Below are 19,629 nucleotides of genomic sequence, written 5' to 3' on the forward strand. Positions count from 1 at the left end.
TTTAGTGCCAGTTTAATGAATTATGAAAATTGAGCTGAGTACTGATAAATGTATTTGAAGCAAACTGTAAGTTCAGGTTTACTCAGATTCATGATTTCTATGGCAGCTTAAATTGTGGTGCAACTCAAGGTATTGAATACAAAAGATTGAATCCACTACTGAATATGTTGTTGTCATTATTATTATTATTATTATTATTATTATTATTATGACAGTCATTAACTTTTAATTGGCAGCTTTGATATTTAAAAAAAAAGAAATGTAAAACACCTGATAGCATGTTAAAATACTCAAATTATGATACTGTTAATGAGTTTTTAATTGAATTCTATTTGTCCACTATTTTTTATGTACTGAATGTGATGCTTTTTCTTGTCGATATTATTTTGCTGTGGGTAAACTGTCCCTTTTTAAAAGGTGGTGTGAGCTATGCTAATCACACTAAAGTGCTGTGTTGTTTCACTTCATTTATTCAGCCTGACATTGTGCTGATGTCACCTGGTGAGGGTGATAAGGGTCTTATTTCTACTTTATTTTGACCCAAACAATCAATAGTCAGTCTCACTAATTTTGGTTTTATCATCGTGAGTACTGTGGTACATTGAGAAGAGAGTTTAGAGATTTATGTCCCTCTAAACATAACACAAGTGTCATTGAAAATGGGCGAAACTGCCACTTGGATATTGATTGGCAATGCTAAGCGACACCAATTATGGCCACTTAATGCTACATCCTGATTGGTGGACAGAAGCTGCGTGTATATGGGCATCTTCTGTTTTGTTATTGACCTTTCAGTGCATCAGAGGATCACAGTGAAAGAAATAAACAACAACATATACTGACCAGCTCTCTCTGTCAGCTCTGTTTCCTGTTTAGTATCTAACGTAGACTGCTGCTAGAATGGCTAAGGCATCTTTTCTTTCCAAAGTCATTTTGGCTAATGGTCACAACCCCCGTATGCTATTTAAAATTTTTAATTCTGTTGTTAATCCCTGTCCTGATATGCCTTTACTGTATTCACAAGCTCTTTGTGAGCGTTTTCAAATTCTTTTTTTAGATAAGGTTTCATCCCTTAAGCTTTCCACTTCGTCTGCCTCTTCTCCTGTCTTTTCCTCTGAGTGTAATTCAACTTTTCATCAATTTGAGCCCGTGTCGCTTTCGACTCTGAAGCAGCTGGTTGATCAACTGAAAAACACCAATGCTGTGTTTGATATTCTCCCATCACGCATTGTTAAGGTCTGCTTTGATGTAATTGGACCGAGCATTTTATTCTTAATGAATTTTTCTCTACTCTCTGGATCTGTCCCACTGGCCTTTAAGCATGCTGTAGTCCAGCCTATTCTGAAAAAGAAGAATCTTGATTGTTATGATCTTTTGAACTATCGACCAATCTCTAAGCTTCCGTTTCTGTCCAAGATCCTGGAGTGACTAGTTCTCTCTCAGCTTCAGGCGTACTTAGACGCGAACAACATTGCAGAGAAATTTCAGTCTGCCTTTAAGCCTCGGCACAGCACTGAAACGGCCTTGCTTAGAGTTCTCAATGACCTATTTGTAAGCACTGACTCTGGACGCTCTGTGGTCCTGGTTTTATTGGACCTTTCCTCTGCTTTTGATATGGTTGATCATAACATTCTTCTACTAAGATCGTGGTGTTTGATAGTAAAATCCCCCGCGACCAACTCTGTGCTGCTCTGATGCCTTTTGCTAGCTCTCCTTGTGATTATGCCAGTAATTTGGGCATACTACTGGATAGCTCGCTTAAATTTGACAAGCAAGTGTCTGCTGTTGTGAGGTCTAGTTTTAATCAGCTGCGCCTCATTTCTAAGGCTAAGCGCTATATTCCGCACATTGACCTGGAAAAACTCATTCACGCATTCGTGACTTCCAGGTTGGACTACTGCAACTCTCTTTACATTGGCCTTTCCTCCACCCTTCTCGTTAGATTGCAGACTGTCCAGAATGCGGCGGCACGCCTTTTGACAGGTAGCAGGAAGTTTTCTTCCATCACTCCTGTTCTTGCTGGCTTGCACTGGCTTCCAATTAAATACCGTATTCAATTTAAAATATTACTTTTCACCTACAAAACCATTAATAACTTGGCGCCGAGCTACCTCAATGAGCTTCTCAGGTTACACACTCCTGTCAGAGCACTTAGATCTGCTACCCAAATTCTTCTGGAGCAACCTCGTTCTCGGCTGAAGTCTCGTGGTGACCGCGCGTTTGCTGTAGCTGCCCCGGTCTTATGGAACAACCTTCCTGTTGCTATCCGGACGTCTGACTCTATGCCACTGTTTAAATCACGGCTGAAGACTTATTTGTTTAATCTTGCCTTTCCACCTAGTTAACACTTGGTGTGCGTTGGTACATTTTTATCCGTTATGCTTGTGAACTACTTTTATATCTTATGATTGTCAAGGTTTTTATAATTGATACGTGCCAGGTCCTTTCTCTTTTCCCTCCCATCTCCCTTTTCCTATTTTATTTTTGTCAAGCACCTTGGTATACCCTTGGTTTTTTAGTGTGCTTTATAAATAAAGTTTATTATTATTATTATCATCAGTCACTGTTTCTTTTGTGACGCACTTACACCCACAGGCTTCATATGCCAAACTGCATGCCACTTTAAATTGTGCGGGTTAGTCCAGTGAAGTTCAGTAGGAGTCCCTCGGCGTCTGGCAAAAATGCTTTGTTGATCTTGTCACTGGCGTGAGACGGTAACCAAGGAAATGAACCAAACCAAACCAAAGCTAAAGTTTATCAAATTTAAAAAAAATAAAAACAATGATTGTGCCATGCATCACTTCTCTTTGTTTTTGTTCTTTCTAATATTAGAAATCAACAATAAGAGTATAGCCACTGTTTTAAAATAGTATTTGTCACATACTGACACAAGCAAAGTGTCAGTATGTGATTAGCTGGGAGCTAGAGTGTAATAACTTAAGCACTAGCCAGTTTAACAGTCGTTGTCAACGAAGCTCTTTCCATCCATGCAAAACTAAGACTCTTATCATTTAGGATCATTTCTTGTCGTCTTCTTAATATAAAAGTGGAATCAGACGTCTGCTCAGCATTTGTACTGTATATTAATCCTGACCTACAAAGCTTTGGTTGATTGTTTCTCCAACCAAGGGAAACAGACTCCAGTGATCACAAGAACAGATCTGTTTTAATCACTGAACAAATCGTAGGAGTGATTCAATGGTCTGTAATGAGGCAAGCTTAAAAAAAAATGAACAACCAGTCAAATCTTGTTCTGGAAATCTGAAAAATAGGATTAATGGCGTCCACCCCGCACCTTTCCAACGTCATCTGGCGCTGAAAAGAGCAGCCTGTTTAACTCCCCTCACTTAAACCACTTCCCGTGCTTACCCACCACCCCTCACCCGCAATTCAACCCTCTAGCTGCACTGCTTCCCTCCCCCCCTTTTCATGCTGTCTCTCTCAGCTGTTCCCCCTCATCTTCTCTCTAGAATAATCTACCGCCCCACCCCGCTCACCACCACCTTCAGCACCTCCCCACCCCCCGATCCAACTGTCCCCTGTCTTGGCAAAGGACTCTCCTCAGAGGTGACTTTGACACTAGCCAGAGCTCTCCCCTTAAATCCCATTAGCTGGGAAAGATACTGCCAGCAAACCCATAGTAATAGATATGGTGGAAAGGTGTGGGGCTTTTTTCCTGTCTATATTCACTTGATAAACGCATTGTCTCAGGGTAAGGTGGGCCAAAATGAATCAATGCATTTATATTAACTTCCCTGCACTGTATGAGAGGAATACTCGAAAGCCAAGGCTCAATATTGATATTAGTTTTTCAAAGCTATTAATGAAAGTGTGGAGACTTTTCTTTTTTTACCAAGTGTTCCTAAAAGCAAGTCATCATTCAATAAATAAGCATTTAAAGTCATGTCCTGACTAATAATGCTGTAAATTGGACTTGTTATTGAAGATCAAAGAGCTGTTTTTAACAGTATTTCAGAAATGAGTCATTGTTAACTTTATTAAACTCTTCACACATTGTATTTTTCTTGTTAGAATAAGGCTTTGTTTAGTTGTCAATGGCTGTGCTGAGTTGACCCTCAGAAGGTAGGTGGATGTCTGTGTTTCGATTTGGATGAATGTGACCACGAGGACTTCTGTAAACACATCACGACTCCTTCGTGTGTCGAAATATGAAACCTCGTTGTACCAGAACTCATCTAAGGTTACCTGATCCACCCAGATGGCTGCTCCACTCCGTCCTCCCATCTCACTCCTTCATCTCATTAATCACTCTCTGCCTGCTCCTTCTTTTTTTATTCATCTTTTGTGTCTCCCATTACCATCCTGACAGTGTTACCTATTTCTTTCCCTCCCTTCTTCCAGGTCTTTTGTTTCCTCTTTCACTTTATGGCTGCTCTCCTCATCCCAGTTTTTCTGTCTTGTTTCTATACCTAGGAGTCTTATTTTTTGCTTACTTTCTTACTTTTTTCTACAACCCACTCTTCTTTTCAAGTTCCTCACTTCTTCAGATTTTTCTCCCATCTTCTTCTTTTCTCTGCTTTACTCCTTTTATCTCTTCTTCTCCATTCTCTTCTTCTCTCCTCCCTTCTTCCCCTCTTTTTTTTTTCCTCTTCCCCTCCCCCCTCTTGAATCTGTCATTCTCAGCTGTTGTCCAGGGAGTCAGTGCTATGGGAATGTCACCATTGACGTCACCCAGCATTCCACACATTCCCACGCCCAGCCTCGCGTAATAGGAGACATCACACACACACTGACGGTAGTCACACATGTTCACCCGGACACTGACAAGAACACATGTAAAGTATATGGAAAAGTGCATTCGAACAGTCAACGTACACAAATAAAGCCACAGATGTCTCAGAGCGGTTCTGTGACTCATGCTCAGAATAGGACTTATATTCATGTGAGCTTCTGGATGCTCAGTGTAAACAATAAATATAAACACACAAAGTATTAAAATACAGTCACTTCACGACTCAGCACGAAAACACGGGGTCCACAACTCAATAAGCGTATGCTATTTTTAACTGCTTGGAATAAAAAAACAAAAACAAATCTGCAAGTTTGAACTCTTCTGTTAAGTCTAACATTTTTCTTGTAGTTCTTTTTAGGAAAACATCAAAATTATTTAGTTTCTGTTTGTTATTATATTAGAATGTAAAAGAGATACTGAGCGGGCAGAAAACAAGCAAGCATGGAATTAAAACAAAGACCAGAGATAAACACAAAATAATTTCTTTTCTGTTATTCCAATTCACATTTTTTTGTAAGTAGGGCAGTTTTTTCCTCGAAAAATGTGTATGTTTGTTTTTTGCCTCACCTTGGTTGTAGGTTTTTATCTTTTTTTCATTTTTCCATTTTCATTTGTGCCCTCGATTCAAATGCATTCTGTGGGCAAGGCAGAAATCTCCAGACCTCAGCAGATCAAGACAAATTTATATTTGTTACTAGATACAGCTAGAAATATGGGATTATACATCCTTTACTTCTTCGGTTGATTTTCACAGTTACGTGTAATAGCTAAGGTGTTTTGTGTTGCTGGTTATGTCAGAAAATAAGTCAGATTTATTTGTATTGTAGATTTCAGTTTTTTTAAAAGTACATTTTGAAGGTCAGGGCCAACCTCCAGAGCTGAAAAGTGAAGGCAGGAGGACGTGGCAAAAACTGACATTTCTCTTTTGACCACTTACGGCTAACTCCAAAAGGAAGTCTGCTATAGACTGCTGTGTTAAATTGCCAGACTGTACAACAATTGAAAGCATGCCTATAGCAGATGCGATAATTGAAAAATTTCACTAAGGTATCTCAAAATTTTAAGTTAAAAACTTGAAATTTTGAGTTAGTGCTGCCAATAAGGAAGCTTATCTCCATGTTACCTGGATTTTGATTGTGCGTGTCTGCACCATTTGCTTCCGTGTAACAAGGAAATTACTTCCTTCACTGAGATTCCTGATTGGCAGAGCTAACACAAATTTTTAGTTTGTGTTAGCTTGAAATCTCGAAATTTCAAGTTATTTTCTCAATTTTGTTTTTCCAGTAATTAAAAAAAAGAATTGTATAGTTAAATTCTGGCTTTCAAAATAAAAAACAAAATGAAAAAAGAAAGCATGGCAGCATTCAAAAAGCTAATGTTGATGTTTCAGAATGAGTTCCAAGGAAATGGGTGACTTTGTCCATGTTTTATACTGTCTTTGTGTTTTATTCTTTGCTGTTACATATTTTTCCACAATTTACCATTTTTCATCCCTTAGTGTCCAAACAAGAATGCGTCTGGAGTCTTGTAAAAATGACTGGTAATAAACCAACACTTGTCTAGTATAGTGTAAGCAGATATACATGCACATACAGGGCTACACAAGCATCTCAGCACTCCATCTTTATTTTCTGTAAGGGGATTTGGAGTTGGCTTGAGGGCGAGTGAAAAACGCATCACAAACTCGAGCAGAGGCTCACACTCGTATTCACATTGTTTGTAACTCCTGACTCTGGATCGCCACGACGCCACCACCCTCTCTGTTTACACAGAGCCATGAACACAATGTGAACAGCAACAGATTTCCATCAGAGACATGCACAAGTGCTCGGTGCACATTGTGCAACATGACACATGGAGGATCGCAGAATTTCCCAGAGTCACCTGATGTAGTGAGGGTTCACTGTGCGTCAACAGGACACAGGTGTTGTCACTGGTCAGATGATGCTGAAAAACAAACTCTTCTTTTTCCTTTCACATTACCTCTCTGCCTTCTGTCCCTCATTTCCTAAATGCTTTTTTCCTTTCCTAGCCTTTCTGTTCATCTCTACTCCACCCTTATTATCTTCTCCTCCTCTGTTGCTACTTATTTCCACCCCCCGCCTCTGTAACCAGATACCCTTTCATCCCTATGTGCTTCATTCCTTTTTCCTAAGTAGCTTTCTTGCCACTCCTCCTGTATTCCCTTTCTGTTTCAGTCATATCTAATATGTGGTCACTTTATGCCCTCTGCTTCTTGTCTCATTACCTCATTACCTGCTGGCATCTTTTCTTTCCTCCTTCTTCCCCCCTTCTTCTGTCCCTGTTGCTTTCAGTATCTCCATCCTTATCCTGTTTTGTGTTTTCTTTCCAAATGACTTTTCAAGCCCACTTTCTTTCTTCCTTGCTAGCTTCCTTTGTCCTCTTGTCGTGGTCATAGTTTGTCTACTTCCTTGCTTCCCATCCTACTTCTTCCACCATCCTTTTCTTCTTTTATCATCTCGTATTGCTTCATCTCATTCTTGTCTTTTGACTTACAGTACCTTCTTCTGACATCCTCTACTGTTATCTTCCTGGCTTGTCTCATTCCATCTGTCTCTACCTTGCTGCATTCTGCAACATCTTTTTTTCCTCCCAGCATTCACATGTCCTTCCAGTACCTTCTCTGTCCTGTCTCTCCTTCCCTCCTAATGATTTTTTCCATATACCTTACTCTTTGGTTGTTCCCTGTCTCCTTTGTTCCTGACCATACTGGTTCCTCCTTCTCTCCTTTCTCTTTTACCTCCCACAGTTCTGAGTAATTTCTTAATTCTCCTTTTTTCTATCATTTCTTGCCTTCCTTCTTCACACTTGAAATTCAGGCTAATATTTTCCTTTTTTTTTTTTTTATTGTTTTTGTAATGATCATTTTCTTTTGTTTGAGGGGTTATTGAAGATTTGTTTTGTTTTACTACTTGGAGGAAATAACATAAACTATACGGTAATACTATACAGTGCAATTATTTAAGCTCTGCTCTATCTCATTTTGTTTCCAGCTTTCTTTGTCTATATCTTGTTTTAGGGCCAAAGAACAAATCTGATACTGCTCTGTCAGGAACTATCCAGACCTGTTAAATCTTCTAGGACAAGAACAGGTCTGCTTAATATCCCCAGAGTCAAAACTAAACATGAAGACTCAGCATTCAGGGGTTTTTTTCCTTCATATATTTGCAACAAAGTCTCAGATAAGTTCAAGTCTACAGCAGCTCAATCAATGAGGATTTTTCTATTTGCCTCTGCCTCTGATTAAATTTAATTTGGGAAAATTTGGTCTTATCATGTACTGCACTATAGCTGTGTTGTAACTTTATTTTCTTTCATAATGTTCATCTAATCCTATTTAGGTTATATTTAATCATATTTTACTCTTTTTAAAATCTATTTGTCCGGGTCTATTTTTCATCTTCATATCTTTCTTTTGTTTTTGTTTTATAAAGCTCTTTGTCTCACATGATGTCTAAAGGTGCTTCACATTAAGAAGCTTTACCTTAACTTCTCAAGCCTCCTTCACTTTTCCACCATTTATCCCTCTATTACTCCTTCCTTTGCTCCTATTGTGCTTTTCCTCTTTCCTCCCTCTCTGCCCGGTCTCCCTCCCGCTGAGCTGATAACAGAGGTAGTGTTCGCTTCTAGTTGTTGTTGTGAGGTTTCGTTTATGGGATGTGTGTGTGAGACTGAGATGAAGCAGAGTCACATGCCACTGTTGTCTGGAGGCAGCGTCATGGAGAACTGCTATCACACATATCCCTTGTCTGTCCAAGGGGAATACTGTGTGTGTGTGTGTGTGTGTGTGTGTGTGTGTGTGTGTGTGTGTGTGTGTGTGTGTGTGTGTGTGTGTGTGTGTGTGTGTGTGTGTGTGTTAGGGCTGGGAAAGTCCCTGCTGTCCCCCTTTTTATATACTCTGTGACTGAGTCTCTGTTTGAGCCTACTTGTCTTTTAGCCTCGAACAGGCTGCTGTCTGCTGGAGTCTTGTTGTTATGACAAGCAGATATCCTCCATCTTCCACATCACCACCAAATCCAACGTTCGTTTTAATTTTTTAAACTTGATTGAAAATGAATAGGCAACAAAGGTAAACACAGTAGACAAAAAAACCCAATGACACCCATCTTAAATAAGTACACAACCTACTAATATAAAAGAACGTAAACATGGGAGAGGAAGCAGCATTGTATCGTGCAGTGTTTTTCTGTGACAGAAGCACGTCACAAATCAGGCTTTGTTGTTTCTTAGAGTAACTGTTGTGTGGCAGTGTTCAGGTTTGGAATGTGGCAGTTGTGCCATTTCAAAGGAGGGTGCATTCAACAGGTGTAGCATGCTGTAATGTGGCCAGACATGTTACTGGAATGCCCTGATCGACGTTAAAGATCAAAAGACCAAGGGGGAGAGAACTTTTACACTGCAAACCAGAAGTTATTTTATCTTTGAATACTGTCAACAAGCCCCATGAAAAGACTAAAACCAGTTCATTTTACCTTAAACGTAATTAAATGTATTGTGCATATTTAAGACCTTGTAAAGGTCCACTGTTGAAATTATTAAAAACTTATCAGTGAGCTACTCATCTGGACTAGATGGCCTTAAAAAAATTATCTTTGACTTTTCATACATTTCTCATTAACTAAAACACAAAACAAACATTACCAGACTTCCATGTGAGATCAGAACAGGTTTAATTTCTTAATATGAACTCTTTTAAGCATCTTGTGTATTGGATAATTCTTCATTTTTTGGCAAATTGACATTGACAGGAAAGCCTTAAGAGATGAAGTTAAATATTATATATAAAGTCCCTTAGATCAATTTACACATAGTTAGGTCTGTAAATATTTTTGCAATGATCATTTTTTCCAATTTTGCTGAATGAGATGCAAAAAAATTTGTTTTTTAAAAAGCTACTGCATGAATTGTAAGGACATTAAAGGCATTTTTATACATTCCCTTGTCCCGTCATCTGATTTTCAGAGTATTCACTCTGGTGGTGTACAGAAGAAAAATGACCAAAACTGTTATTTTCCAAAACCTTATGGACCTTAGTTTATATAAAAGAAACATTTTTATTTTGTTTTTCTCAAAAAACCGTTCATAATATCATGTATTGCTACAAGTAATAATTTACATGTGTGTAAATACAATATAATGGTTTTACACATGTACATTATATGCAGTCACAGTATTGGAAGTACAGTGTAATCGTTAAACTGCATGGAGGATTTTTGACTGTGTCATAGAGACCAATTTAGCAATAATTCAGTAATAATGAAAGCTAAGTTGCTAAGGAAGTGGGGGTTTTTCACAGTGTTTCACAGATGGCAGGTGTCCAGAAAGATTTGCATGTTTTTCTTTTAACCAAGTGCCAAGACACGTAAAAGTAAAAGAGGAAATGTGTAGAGAGTGAGTGTGAACATGGAAATAAAGAAATAACATAGATCTGGAGAGATCGTGACATGGTTTTGATGTGAAGAAGCTGCAGAGAATCATCTTGCAAAGAAAAAAGCTGTTTGAGGTACAGAAACAATGATGAGCATGTGGTGCGACAGAGCGATCAACTCACTAATGAGAGCTCTCTCACACACGCATGCAGAGCTGAATATACACATCCAGGCAGACAAGCACAAAAAGTCACTAGTTCACAGGTAGAAACATAAAAAGCATCAAAACAGACAAACACACAACCTCCTTTTACACTTCCTCTTCACTGAACCTCACTTTCTTTATTTGTTTCTCTCCAGCTAATGGCTACATCAGTGCCAGGGCCTCCCCAGGCCTCCTCTCTGTATCCAATGGCAACAGCCTGGGGAAAGTAGTCCCGGCTAAGTCTCCACCTCCACCCAGCCCTCAGATGGTCAACAGCCGTAAGCCGGACCTGAGGGTCATCACCTCACAGAGTGGCAAGAGCCTCATGCAGCTGGTAAGGAGATCATGAGTGGAAGCAGCACTTCAGTTCAGAATTAGTCAAAATTATGCGATGAAGGCTTGAGGTGTTTTAATCTCTCAAGTGTAATACAGCCAGTCTCTCAATGATGAGTATCAGTAATCTTTCCTTTCTTTTTGTTACGGTGCCTTTTGATGAAGCCTATAATATATACAATAGGGGCCTCGTGGGTGAACCATTCATATTTTCTGTCCTATTCAGTTTGCATTGATAGTCCAAACCTCCACAATGTTGAATGAGCAACTTGATGAATCTAGATTTTAAATGTATTACAAAAATGACATAAATGCTACAGTGGGAGATTTTTGTCAGGATCTTTGTGCAAGTCACTGTCCAGGAGGACATCCTGTCTGCCTCCAGCAGTATGTGTCATATCATGAAAACATATTTCCATGACTGCTACTTCTCTTTAGCCACTTCCAGTTTGAGTCATGCAATGAAACTGCCAAACCATTTCATCTTTATTTCTGCTGCTGCACAACTTTGCGGGGACTCGCCATTGGCAGCTGAAGTAATAATTGTTTGGGTCACTTAAAAACGACAACTGACACAACCCAACTTTGAACATTTCTGAGTTCTGACAGCAGGAATTAGAAGTGTTTAAAACACTTTACCCTTAGATTCCTTTGTTCTAAATCTAACTATAAAGATGAGGAGTTACTTTATATGAAAACTCTGGTTATTAATTATTCCAGCGACGCGAACAACCTGTCCACATTCATCAGGCTGAAGAAAATAGTCTACAAGAAGATTGTGCAGGTGATGGACTCGGCAGTAGTCTGGAATAAGTGAGAGGCTTAGAAGATGAAAATAAAAATGTTTTACGTGGTTCTCACATGTCACATGTGTGACATGTTCACGGATTCCTTTTTTGCTGTGGCCACTGTGCCTTTTTATGGCCAGAAAGTGAAATAATTTATGTAATTTAAAATATAATAATGTCTGCGCTCCTTCTCTAAATATGGTTCTAACTTTCTCACTATTACATAATTTCTATTACTACAGCCAGAAATCTGTAAACACAATAAAGCAACAATGTCCATCCATACATGGTGTACAGTCTCTAACAAGGCAGACAGACAGATCCACAGCTGACTTCTGGATCCAATCTTTCTCCTTCACTTTTCAGTATCGTATTACCATGATATGCATCTCTATAATTATTCTCAAAGTAACCATAACATGTTCATATCTCTACACCAGTTAGATTTTATAGAAACTTAACAGCCCTTTGTTTTTTACTCTCCCCTCTTCCACCGGCCGTGCAGACTGAGGAAGAGCTGGAGTTGGTGAGTGAGGTGAATAGACTTTTGGAGTTTTAGGCTCATGGATGTGGTGTGTGATCTCACCGAGCATGAGTGTGACACGGTCAGCAAACGCATCACTTCAGGGTTGAATCAGTGGCACTGGTGTTATGAGAAGAGTAGGCGTAAAGCCGCTGGAGCATCAGAGCGACACACAGACGGTGGAGAAATCATCTGTTTGCTTCTGTTCCTGGATGAGTTTGACTGTAAGGGTTATGCTTCACTACAAGCTTCACCGCAAGATTTGTAAATGCCAGCAGAGTTTATGGCTTGAATAAAGTCATGAAAAGACTTGAACTTGTGACATTTCAATCCTACAAGACTTGACTTGAACTTCAAGTTTGTCAGGGAAAGTCTCGGAACAATACACAATACATAAGATAGGCAGGCCCTGCATAACCACATACCTTGCATGCTTAATTCATTAGGCCCAAGGACTGAAAGGACTTTAATATTCCATTTATTTGACAGACATCATTTTCTTAAACAGAGAACTAAATGCATATTGATGGCTACAGTACGACTAGACTGAAAAGCTTTTCATGAGATGCGCTCTCAATTATGCAGAACATAAAGTTTTAAAGGGCACTGTTTAATTATTTTAAACGTCTTTAGACTTTATTAGCTACAAGCTTATCATGAGGCAGAGTTTGACCAGTGGGGAAAAAACAAAACAAAAAAACGCTTAGGTGGAGTCAGCTGAAAAGATGGATAACATTTCTATGTAATGCTATGTAAATATAAAGTTACATCCAAAAGCTGCTTAATGATAATCTCTATATTGCTTTCTAAGATGTGATATGAAGCTTCCATTTAGGTTGGCATTAAGACTGGAAACAGGTGGTATCAGCTAAGCTTAGCTGCACACTAGTGATAAACATCCCTAAAGCTGTGTTATAGAATTTATCGTGTATGTTTAATCTGTGCACAAACCATAAAAGTGTAAATCATCTTTTAACAGGAGGGTTTTTTAATATTTCTTAGCTAAAATAAGATGCATAAAAACGTGACAGGTTGTCCGTCTCCTTAAACAACTCTCTGCAAGACTGCAAATTAATGTGTATTTACCAAAGGTTGTAAGAGTCTGGGAAACATAACCTAAAATGAACTTAGAACTTAGTGTTTGATATAATTTTTTAAAAAGTTTATATATAGTATTAAAAAAAAGCAATCGATTGAGCAATAGATTGTGTGGAGAAAATGCCAGATATAGCAACTATAATAAAAATGTAAATAAATAATGCATTTTAATATATTTATTTATTTATTTATTATATTTTTTGATTTGGCTGAAGGTTCAATAATCACTCTTTATAAAAAAATTTACAATTTCACGACAGTTTTTTCATGGTTCATTCTTTAAAGGGTTAAATCTCAGTACTCTTTGTAAAATATTACCAAAACATTTGAGACCAGGTATTTTCTTTTACAAAGACTGTGCTTTTTATCCTTTGAATTGAAATATATTGAAAACAGTCTTGGTCTTTTAGCAGTTGCATTTTCACGATTTCCAGTTTTTGTTATTGATGGAGTATTATTTCGAATTATTGCGAAGGAAAACCTGAAAGCAAATTGAATTTTAAAATGTGTATATTTAAGGGACAGTTGAGCCTAGCCTAAAGTGACATTTGTGAAGCACAAATAAACTGTAGAGAGAAAACATCAAGGGAACCGGAGCAACCACCTGACTCTCTGCTGTGTGTGAAAGCTGCTCAGCATGTGCATGTTTGGTTTCATCCGAGTGTTGATGCTCTGAGGATCAGAGTGAGGAAAGCTCACAAAGTCTCCAACCTGGAACACAGATGGACGTGTTAGACTCAGATACGCTGACCTCTTCAGTCCACATACACACACACACACACACACACACACACACACACACACACACACACACACACACACACACACACACACGCATGTTGACAGGTTCACGGGTGTTTCCTTGCATAAATATACCAATACCCACCCCTCAGAGCAAACACACACCTCACATTGTTTATTCATGCCTTGCATTCCTTTCTGTAGACACACACATGCACACACTAAATAAAAACACGTCCTTACACACACATTCAGCCCCTCTCGTCTCTCTTCTGTCAGCCTTGTCGATGCATGCGTTCCTGTCAGCATGATTCTCCGGCACAGCGATGCCTCTCATAACACCTTCCACAGTGATGCTACATAACACAAGCACCCGGCCCCGGCGACAGCATTGCCGTGCCAACGCCACCTTGAGATGCGAGACATTTCTCATCTTGCATGCCGATGTTAAAGTGTCACAGAAAAGTTAAAACACCTCAGAGAGAACTGAGGTGCTTGGATTTTCTTGCTGGAAGCGGATATGCTTCTGGCTGTGGCGTGATGAATAATGAATCTTCCAATGCCCTGCACAGGCACAAGTGAAATCAACTAAATGTTTATTATATTAGATTTTAGTTATTAGGTTTTCTTTGCTTCTGTCTCTTAATAAAACCTCTAAAGTGTCAGTAAAACTCTGAGCTGGAAGTTAATTAGAGTTGCTGCACTTGTACTTTGTAAAGCACAGAGTAGAATACAGGAGATAATGTGTCTGTTTTTATTTGAAATAGAAGTAGAGCAAGCTGTGGTTTTAGTAAAATTATTTAAGTAGTAGCTGACCTTGGGTACATTACAGTCTCTGCATCCACTCTGCTGTACAGTGAAAAGCACATGCTAACCATTATCATTATTGCTGTTGAAAATGGATGAAGTCATGTGCCGTGAACCTCTACACTCAGTCCATATAAGGAGAAAAAGAGATGATTTGTTGTGGATCCAGACCAGGTTTTCTCACGACATGGAGCCGCAACACTGGATCTATGAAACCATTCTGGCTAAAACATCCATCTGAGATTTATAACCAAACCCTCTCTTTCAAATACTGCGTGTCTTATCAGAGATTCCTCAACATGAAAAACATCAGAAGGATTTGGTTATGAATTTAACAGTGCAAGTGTTTTAGCATGGATTAACTACACTGTGCAGAGAGAGACTTGCAGATGTTTATACCAAGAGGAAATGTTGCATATGAAAATCAACTTGCTACTTGTCAGTAGCTCAATGCAGACTTTGTTTTTAGAACCACTTCTTCTACTTCACATGCCCCAATGTTCAGCTTCCTCTGTCCATCTCTCTGTGTTCCCAGAATGCTCAACGGTTAGGCGGCTCCCAGGTGGCACAGCCACTCACCACACCAGTGGTCTCCGTGGCAACACCCAGTCTCCTAGCGCCCTTCTCCGGCATGCAGACGGCCTACAACACTGGTGAGTTGTGGAAGGCAGCAAAACTTGGAAGTCTTGTAGTGTGATGCCACAAACCACTATGAATATTCACTTTGTTCATTGTGTGAGAGCTTCTGGAGTGATTCTACTTCAAAGGTCTCCATTAATATGGATTAGCACTGATTAATATTGATGCACCCGAAAGTTGTATGATGTAAAACAATCCCCCTCACCCCTCCTCTCCGTCTCCTCTCTCTGCCTTTCTCCCTCTGCGTCTCCCCCTCCATCCCTTAATCTCAGAGTACCAGCTGACGAGCGCAGATCTCACAGCGCTCCAGACGTTCACGCCACCGGGGCTGGTGCCTGGCAACATGGCTGCTTGGCAACAGCAACAGCAACCAGCAGTCTCTCAGCAGCAACAACAGCAACAGCAGCAACAGCAACAGCAACTGAGCTTGGCATCACTCAGCAACTTGGTGTAAGCTCCCTTTTCTTACTATGACACACCGTTAATGAGATTAATCCATTAATGTTACAACCTTTAACCTTCTCCTTGAAATACCTGAGCAGTAAAACTTTTACAAGAGCCACACATGTCACATGATCCATTACACAAACCATAGCACATGCTCGTATACGAAGCTGTAACATCACCCAAGCTGCGGTTTATTCATCTTCGTGGTGACCTAGATACTTCCCCCTGCTCAGCTCCACCTCCCACTGCGGTCCCAGTCTTTAGCTTCTGGTTGCAAGGCTTTGCTTCTAGCTGCATTATGTGGCGCTCTAGATTTAAAACTTTAAAAGGTGGACTCACTCTTGGACGTTCCCATTTTTCAGGTCTTCCTAATTTTCCAGCTAATAGGTTACTCTTAGAACAAAGTTTACCCTGAAGAATTTGAGCTATTTTGTAATTAAAAAAGAAATCCCTGCAGCTGGTCTGAGTGCCCTCAGACCTTATATTTTGCTTTGCTATAAAGCAAAAAAAGCCTGGAATCATCACTAGACTGATGGCCCGTCTTCTTACTTTAGTAGTCCCATTGTTCTTGGTGTCTTGATGGCTATCCGGTGATGGATACTTCTCATGCATCTGTGAAACCACAGACTGCCTTTGAAAAAAAACAAAACAAAAAAAAAATGTGTATGTTGGTGCGTATTAACAGACACACTAGGCTTGATTTGCATTGCATGGTTAAATTGTGCTCTAAGAACATTCTTATCTCCTTCAGATGACCAGATCTATAACGAGTCAGACAAACGTATAAATTCCAAACAAGTGAGGTCATTACAGAGCAGACACACACCATTAGTAGCTGAATCAAGCCATCATATTTTAACTGATTATACAGCACTCAAAAGCTACTTTGTAAACAGTTTTTTTGCAGCTCAGTGCAGTACAGGAAGCAGACAACTGATGAAGAAAAACAGCTCCTTAAAAAGTGTCTTAGGTTTAAAACAACTAACTTACTTTTGCAAACACAGCTACAAAGGTGGGTCCGTTCTTTGAGTTCAGTGTTTGTGTTTGGGAGAATGTTTCTGTATTATTGAGACATTCTTTGTAAGTCCTTCTAACCGAGGTTAGCTTTTTTTTTTAACCTATCTTCCCTTTGTTGGTGCTTTGCAAGACCATGAAAGCGATTTAAAAAGTGAAATGTCACCATATTATTTTTACACTTGCAGAACTGATGTGACCTTTACCTGAGTCTAATCAACTACATTTCTACTTTACAAATTAAGTTGGTACAACTAAGTCTTTATGTGACCATTCTGGGTTTGCTAGGTTAATGTGTGGGTGGGGGAGCAGCTTGTAACTGCCTCTTGTTTTGTCCTCCCTCCCCCCCTTTTTCTCCACAGCATGTGGGGTGCAGAGAAACAGAATGCGGAGATGGTTAACTGCATCTCCAATTTTGCTGCTAACCTGAGGTGAATGACATGATAGCATCTGGTGCTCTGCCACACTGTTTATCTGTCAAATTATTATACTCCCACAGTGAATTATGAGTCTATAATAACTTGACAGTTTGTGACCAAAATAACCAAAAGAAATACAAAATTGATGCAATTACATGACAAACACAATATCAGCCAGTCTTCTCTTTCCATTTGTATGTTTGATGTGATGCCTGTTGCTTTGCTCTCTCCGTGTATCACCGCTCGTTCACTTCTGCTGAGGCAAAAGCACCTTTTTTTTCCCTCTCAGATTATCATTTGACTAGTCTGGTTCTAGGAGTTTTTATGCCACCGAAAGCTTAGATCTGAAGCTCTTTGGAAGTGTCATCAACAAAGAGGAAGAAGCTTCAGTGTGACAGCAGCAGCACCTTGCTATGTTCTTGAATGGAAGTAGTCTCTGGGTGCTGCTTTCAATTCCTAACACAAAACCAGCGCACAGCTCTGCGCCACCAGCATTGTTAGTGCATTAAAATTTTACTTTTCAGCCATTTAGCTGTCACTCTCAGCTGACAGTCAGACAGAAGATTGAACTGCTCAGGTACACGTTGGTCTGAATTTCCTACACTAGTGGGACTAAAAGAATAATTTAGAGCTCGATGGTATAGAATCACTGTCAAGTGCAGCTATTTCTTTAAAAAGAAAAAAAAAAGTGTTTATTTCCAGTTGATATTTAATTCCCTGTAAAATACTCGTATACACACAGACAAGGGCATTAAAGTGCTGCTATCCTCTTGTTCAAAATGTATGTATCTCAGTTGAACAGCGGCTTCGAATCTTGATCACAAAACAGATTAAAAATAAAACAAATAAGAGAAATGTGTTTTTTGTTGTTTTTTTGTTTTTTTTTTAAAGACACTTAGAATAATTCTAGCTGTCAGGAGAGAGATTGTTATTTGTTCCTCTGTCTGACAAGCTGAAAATCATCCAGGAAAATATGATAATGGGTTGTTTGTTAGTGTATACAACAGCTGTGACTCCAGGGGGTTGAGCATCTTTGAAAAAGCAGCATATAGTTAACAGTCACCACCAGCTCATATGCAGCAGAACTCTTCATATCGCCTTGTAAATGTTAACAAATGGCAGTCCAGATTGTATGAAATCCTTCTGCAAACAAATCCATTGAACCACTCGGAGATCCTGAAAAAGCAGCCAGCAGTGATTTCCTTGAGCGTTGGCTGTAATAATACAACAACTGTTTCTTATACCGACAGCAATATGGAGCATTTTTCATATCAAAAATATTCTTAACATACTAATGATATACAGGAATTTTGTAGGAAGATACAAGCTCAAAGTGATCAGTATGTTAAAGTATTTGCAAAAAGAAAAGAAACAGAAGGAGCAGGAAGTTTTACGTTTGAGCTCATGGAACCGCTGAAAGTTGGCGTTTTTGCTGTTGTTTGATCGCCATGTTTTATCACTTTTTGAGCTACTCTAACAAAGGATTTCTTTCATAATAAAATAACCAAGACATTCCTCAAAATACGAAAAATAGTCATGATTTTACTAAATAAGCAGGATCTCCCATTTTCTGCATAATCATGCCGCCCAGATGCTGACTGTGGCAGAGTTTCAGCAACCTCAGGTGTGACACTGGAATTGACACCAGGCGGATTTACAGTGTTGTGTGTGGGATCAGAATAACAGAATCATTGCCACTGAAAACAAGCAAGCACCACAGAAAATGTGGGATGCTTTCCCAGCTTGCCAAACTGTTCTCTCGGCAAAACGGAAAATCGTGCCTTCCTAAGGACAGCATGAGCAGACGTGGGCTCTTCTGCAGTCCAGACCGCTCTGCTTTGTTTCTGATTTCATCACACCGCAGCCTCACAGTGAGCAAACAAGCTCCTCCAATCAAATGGTGATTGACAGCTTGGCTGCGAGCCTCGCCTTCGCTGTCGGCCACACTTTCCCTCACCACAGGCTTCACAAGGAAATGATTCTTGTCAACTTACTCTCTCCATTTCCCTCGTTTTAATCATCCCTTCTTCCACTAGTTCCGTCATTCTGCTTATTTCCTGCTTTCCTGGTCAGGCTCAGTTAATTTGGTGTACACCTGTTGACTCTCATCTTCGCCCTGACTTCCTAATCTAAATGTTAATGTCACGGCTGCCCCTAAATCCCCTCGCTGCGCAGCCTTGCATTCAGCTTGTCTGGGTGTTTATGGAGAAGTGGTCTCTGCGTACTGGTTTTGCAGGACACGTCGCCATGGTTTGTTTCCTCACTGAGTCGATGTGTTATCAGCAGACACAGCCTCCATTTGGGACATTCACAGGAAACAAACAGACCCACTTTCAGGGGTGGCTGTTTGCTAGTACACAAGTGATGTTTTAATGTACATAGCTTCTAATCAATCAGTACGGAGCTTAAAAAAAATTATTGGTTTCTAACTCTTTTTTTTTTTTTTTTTTTTTGTGCCCAGCTTTTCTTTTT

At 39.6% G+C, this 19,629-nt stretch overlaps 1 protein-coding gene across 9 annotated transcripts in view; it reads left to right on the top strand.

Annotated features, from left to right (window-relative positions):
- mef2d (myocyte enhancer factor 2d) overlaps positions 1-19,629 on the top strand; it is a 101,178-nt gene that overhangs the window by 74,379 nt on the left and 7,170 nt on the right. For 4 of the 9 annotated variants that reach the window (XM_084943972.1, XM_084943970.1, XM_084943973.1 and 1 more), the window contains exons 7-11: positions 10,504-10,682; positions 11,975-12,004; positions 15,174-15,291; positions 15,550-15,727; positions 17,101-17,169. In XM_084943972.1, coding sequence (XP_084800098.1) covers positions 10,504-10,682; positions 11,975-12,004; positions 15,174-15,291; positions 15,550-15,727; positions 17,101-17,169 — 574 coding nt within the window. The remainder of the gene's footprint in view (positions 1-10,503; positions 10,683-11,974; positions 12,005-15,173; positions 15,292-15,549; positions 15,728-17,100; positions 17,170-19,629) is intronic. The other 5 variants (XM_084943976.1, XM_084943977.1, XM_084943974.1 and 2 more) reach the window with 4 other exon arrangements.

Source organism: Perissodus microlepis, chromosome 11 (assembly GCF_051167445.1).
Source record: "Perissodus microlepis isolate ML-2025 ecotype Zambia chromosome 11, ASM5116744v1, whole genome shotgun sequence".
Classification (NCBI taxonomy): Eukaryota; Metazoa; Chordata; class Actinopteri; order Cichliformes; family Cichlidae; genus Perissodus; species Perissodus microlepis.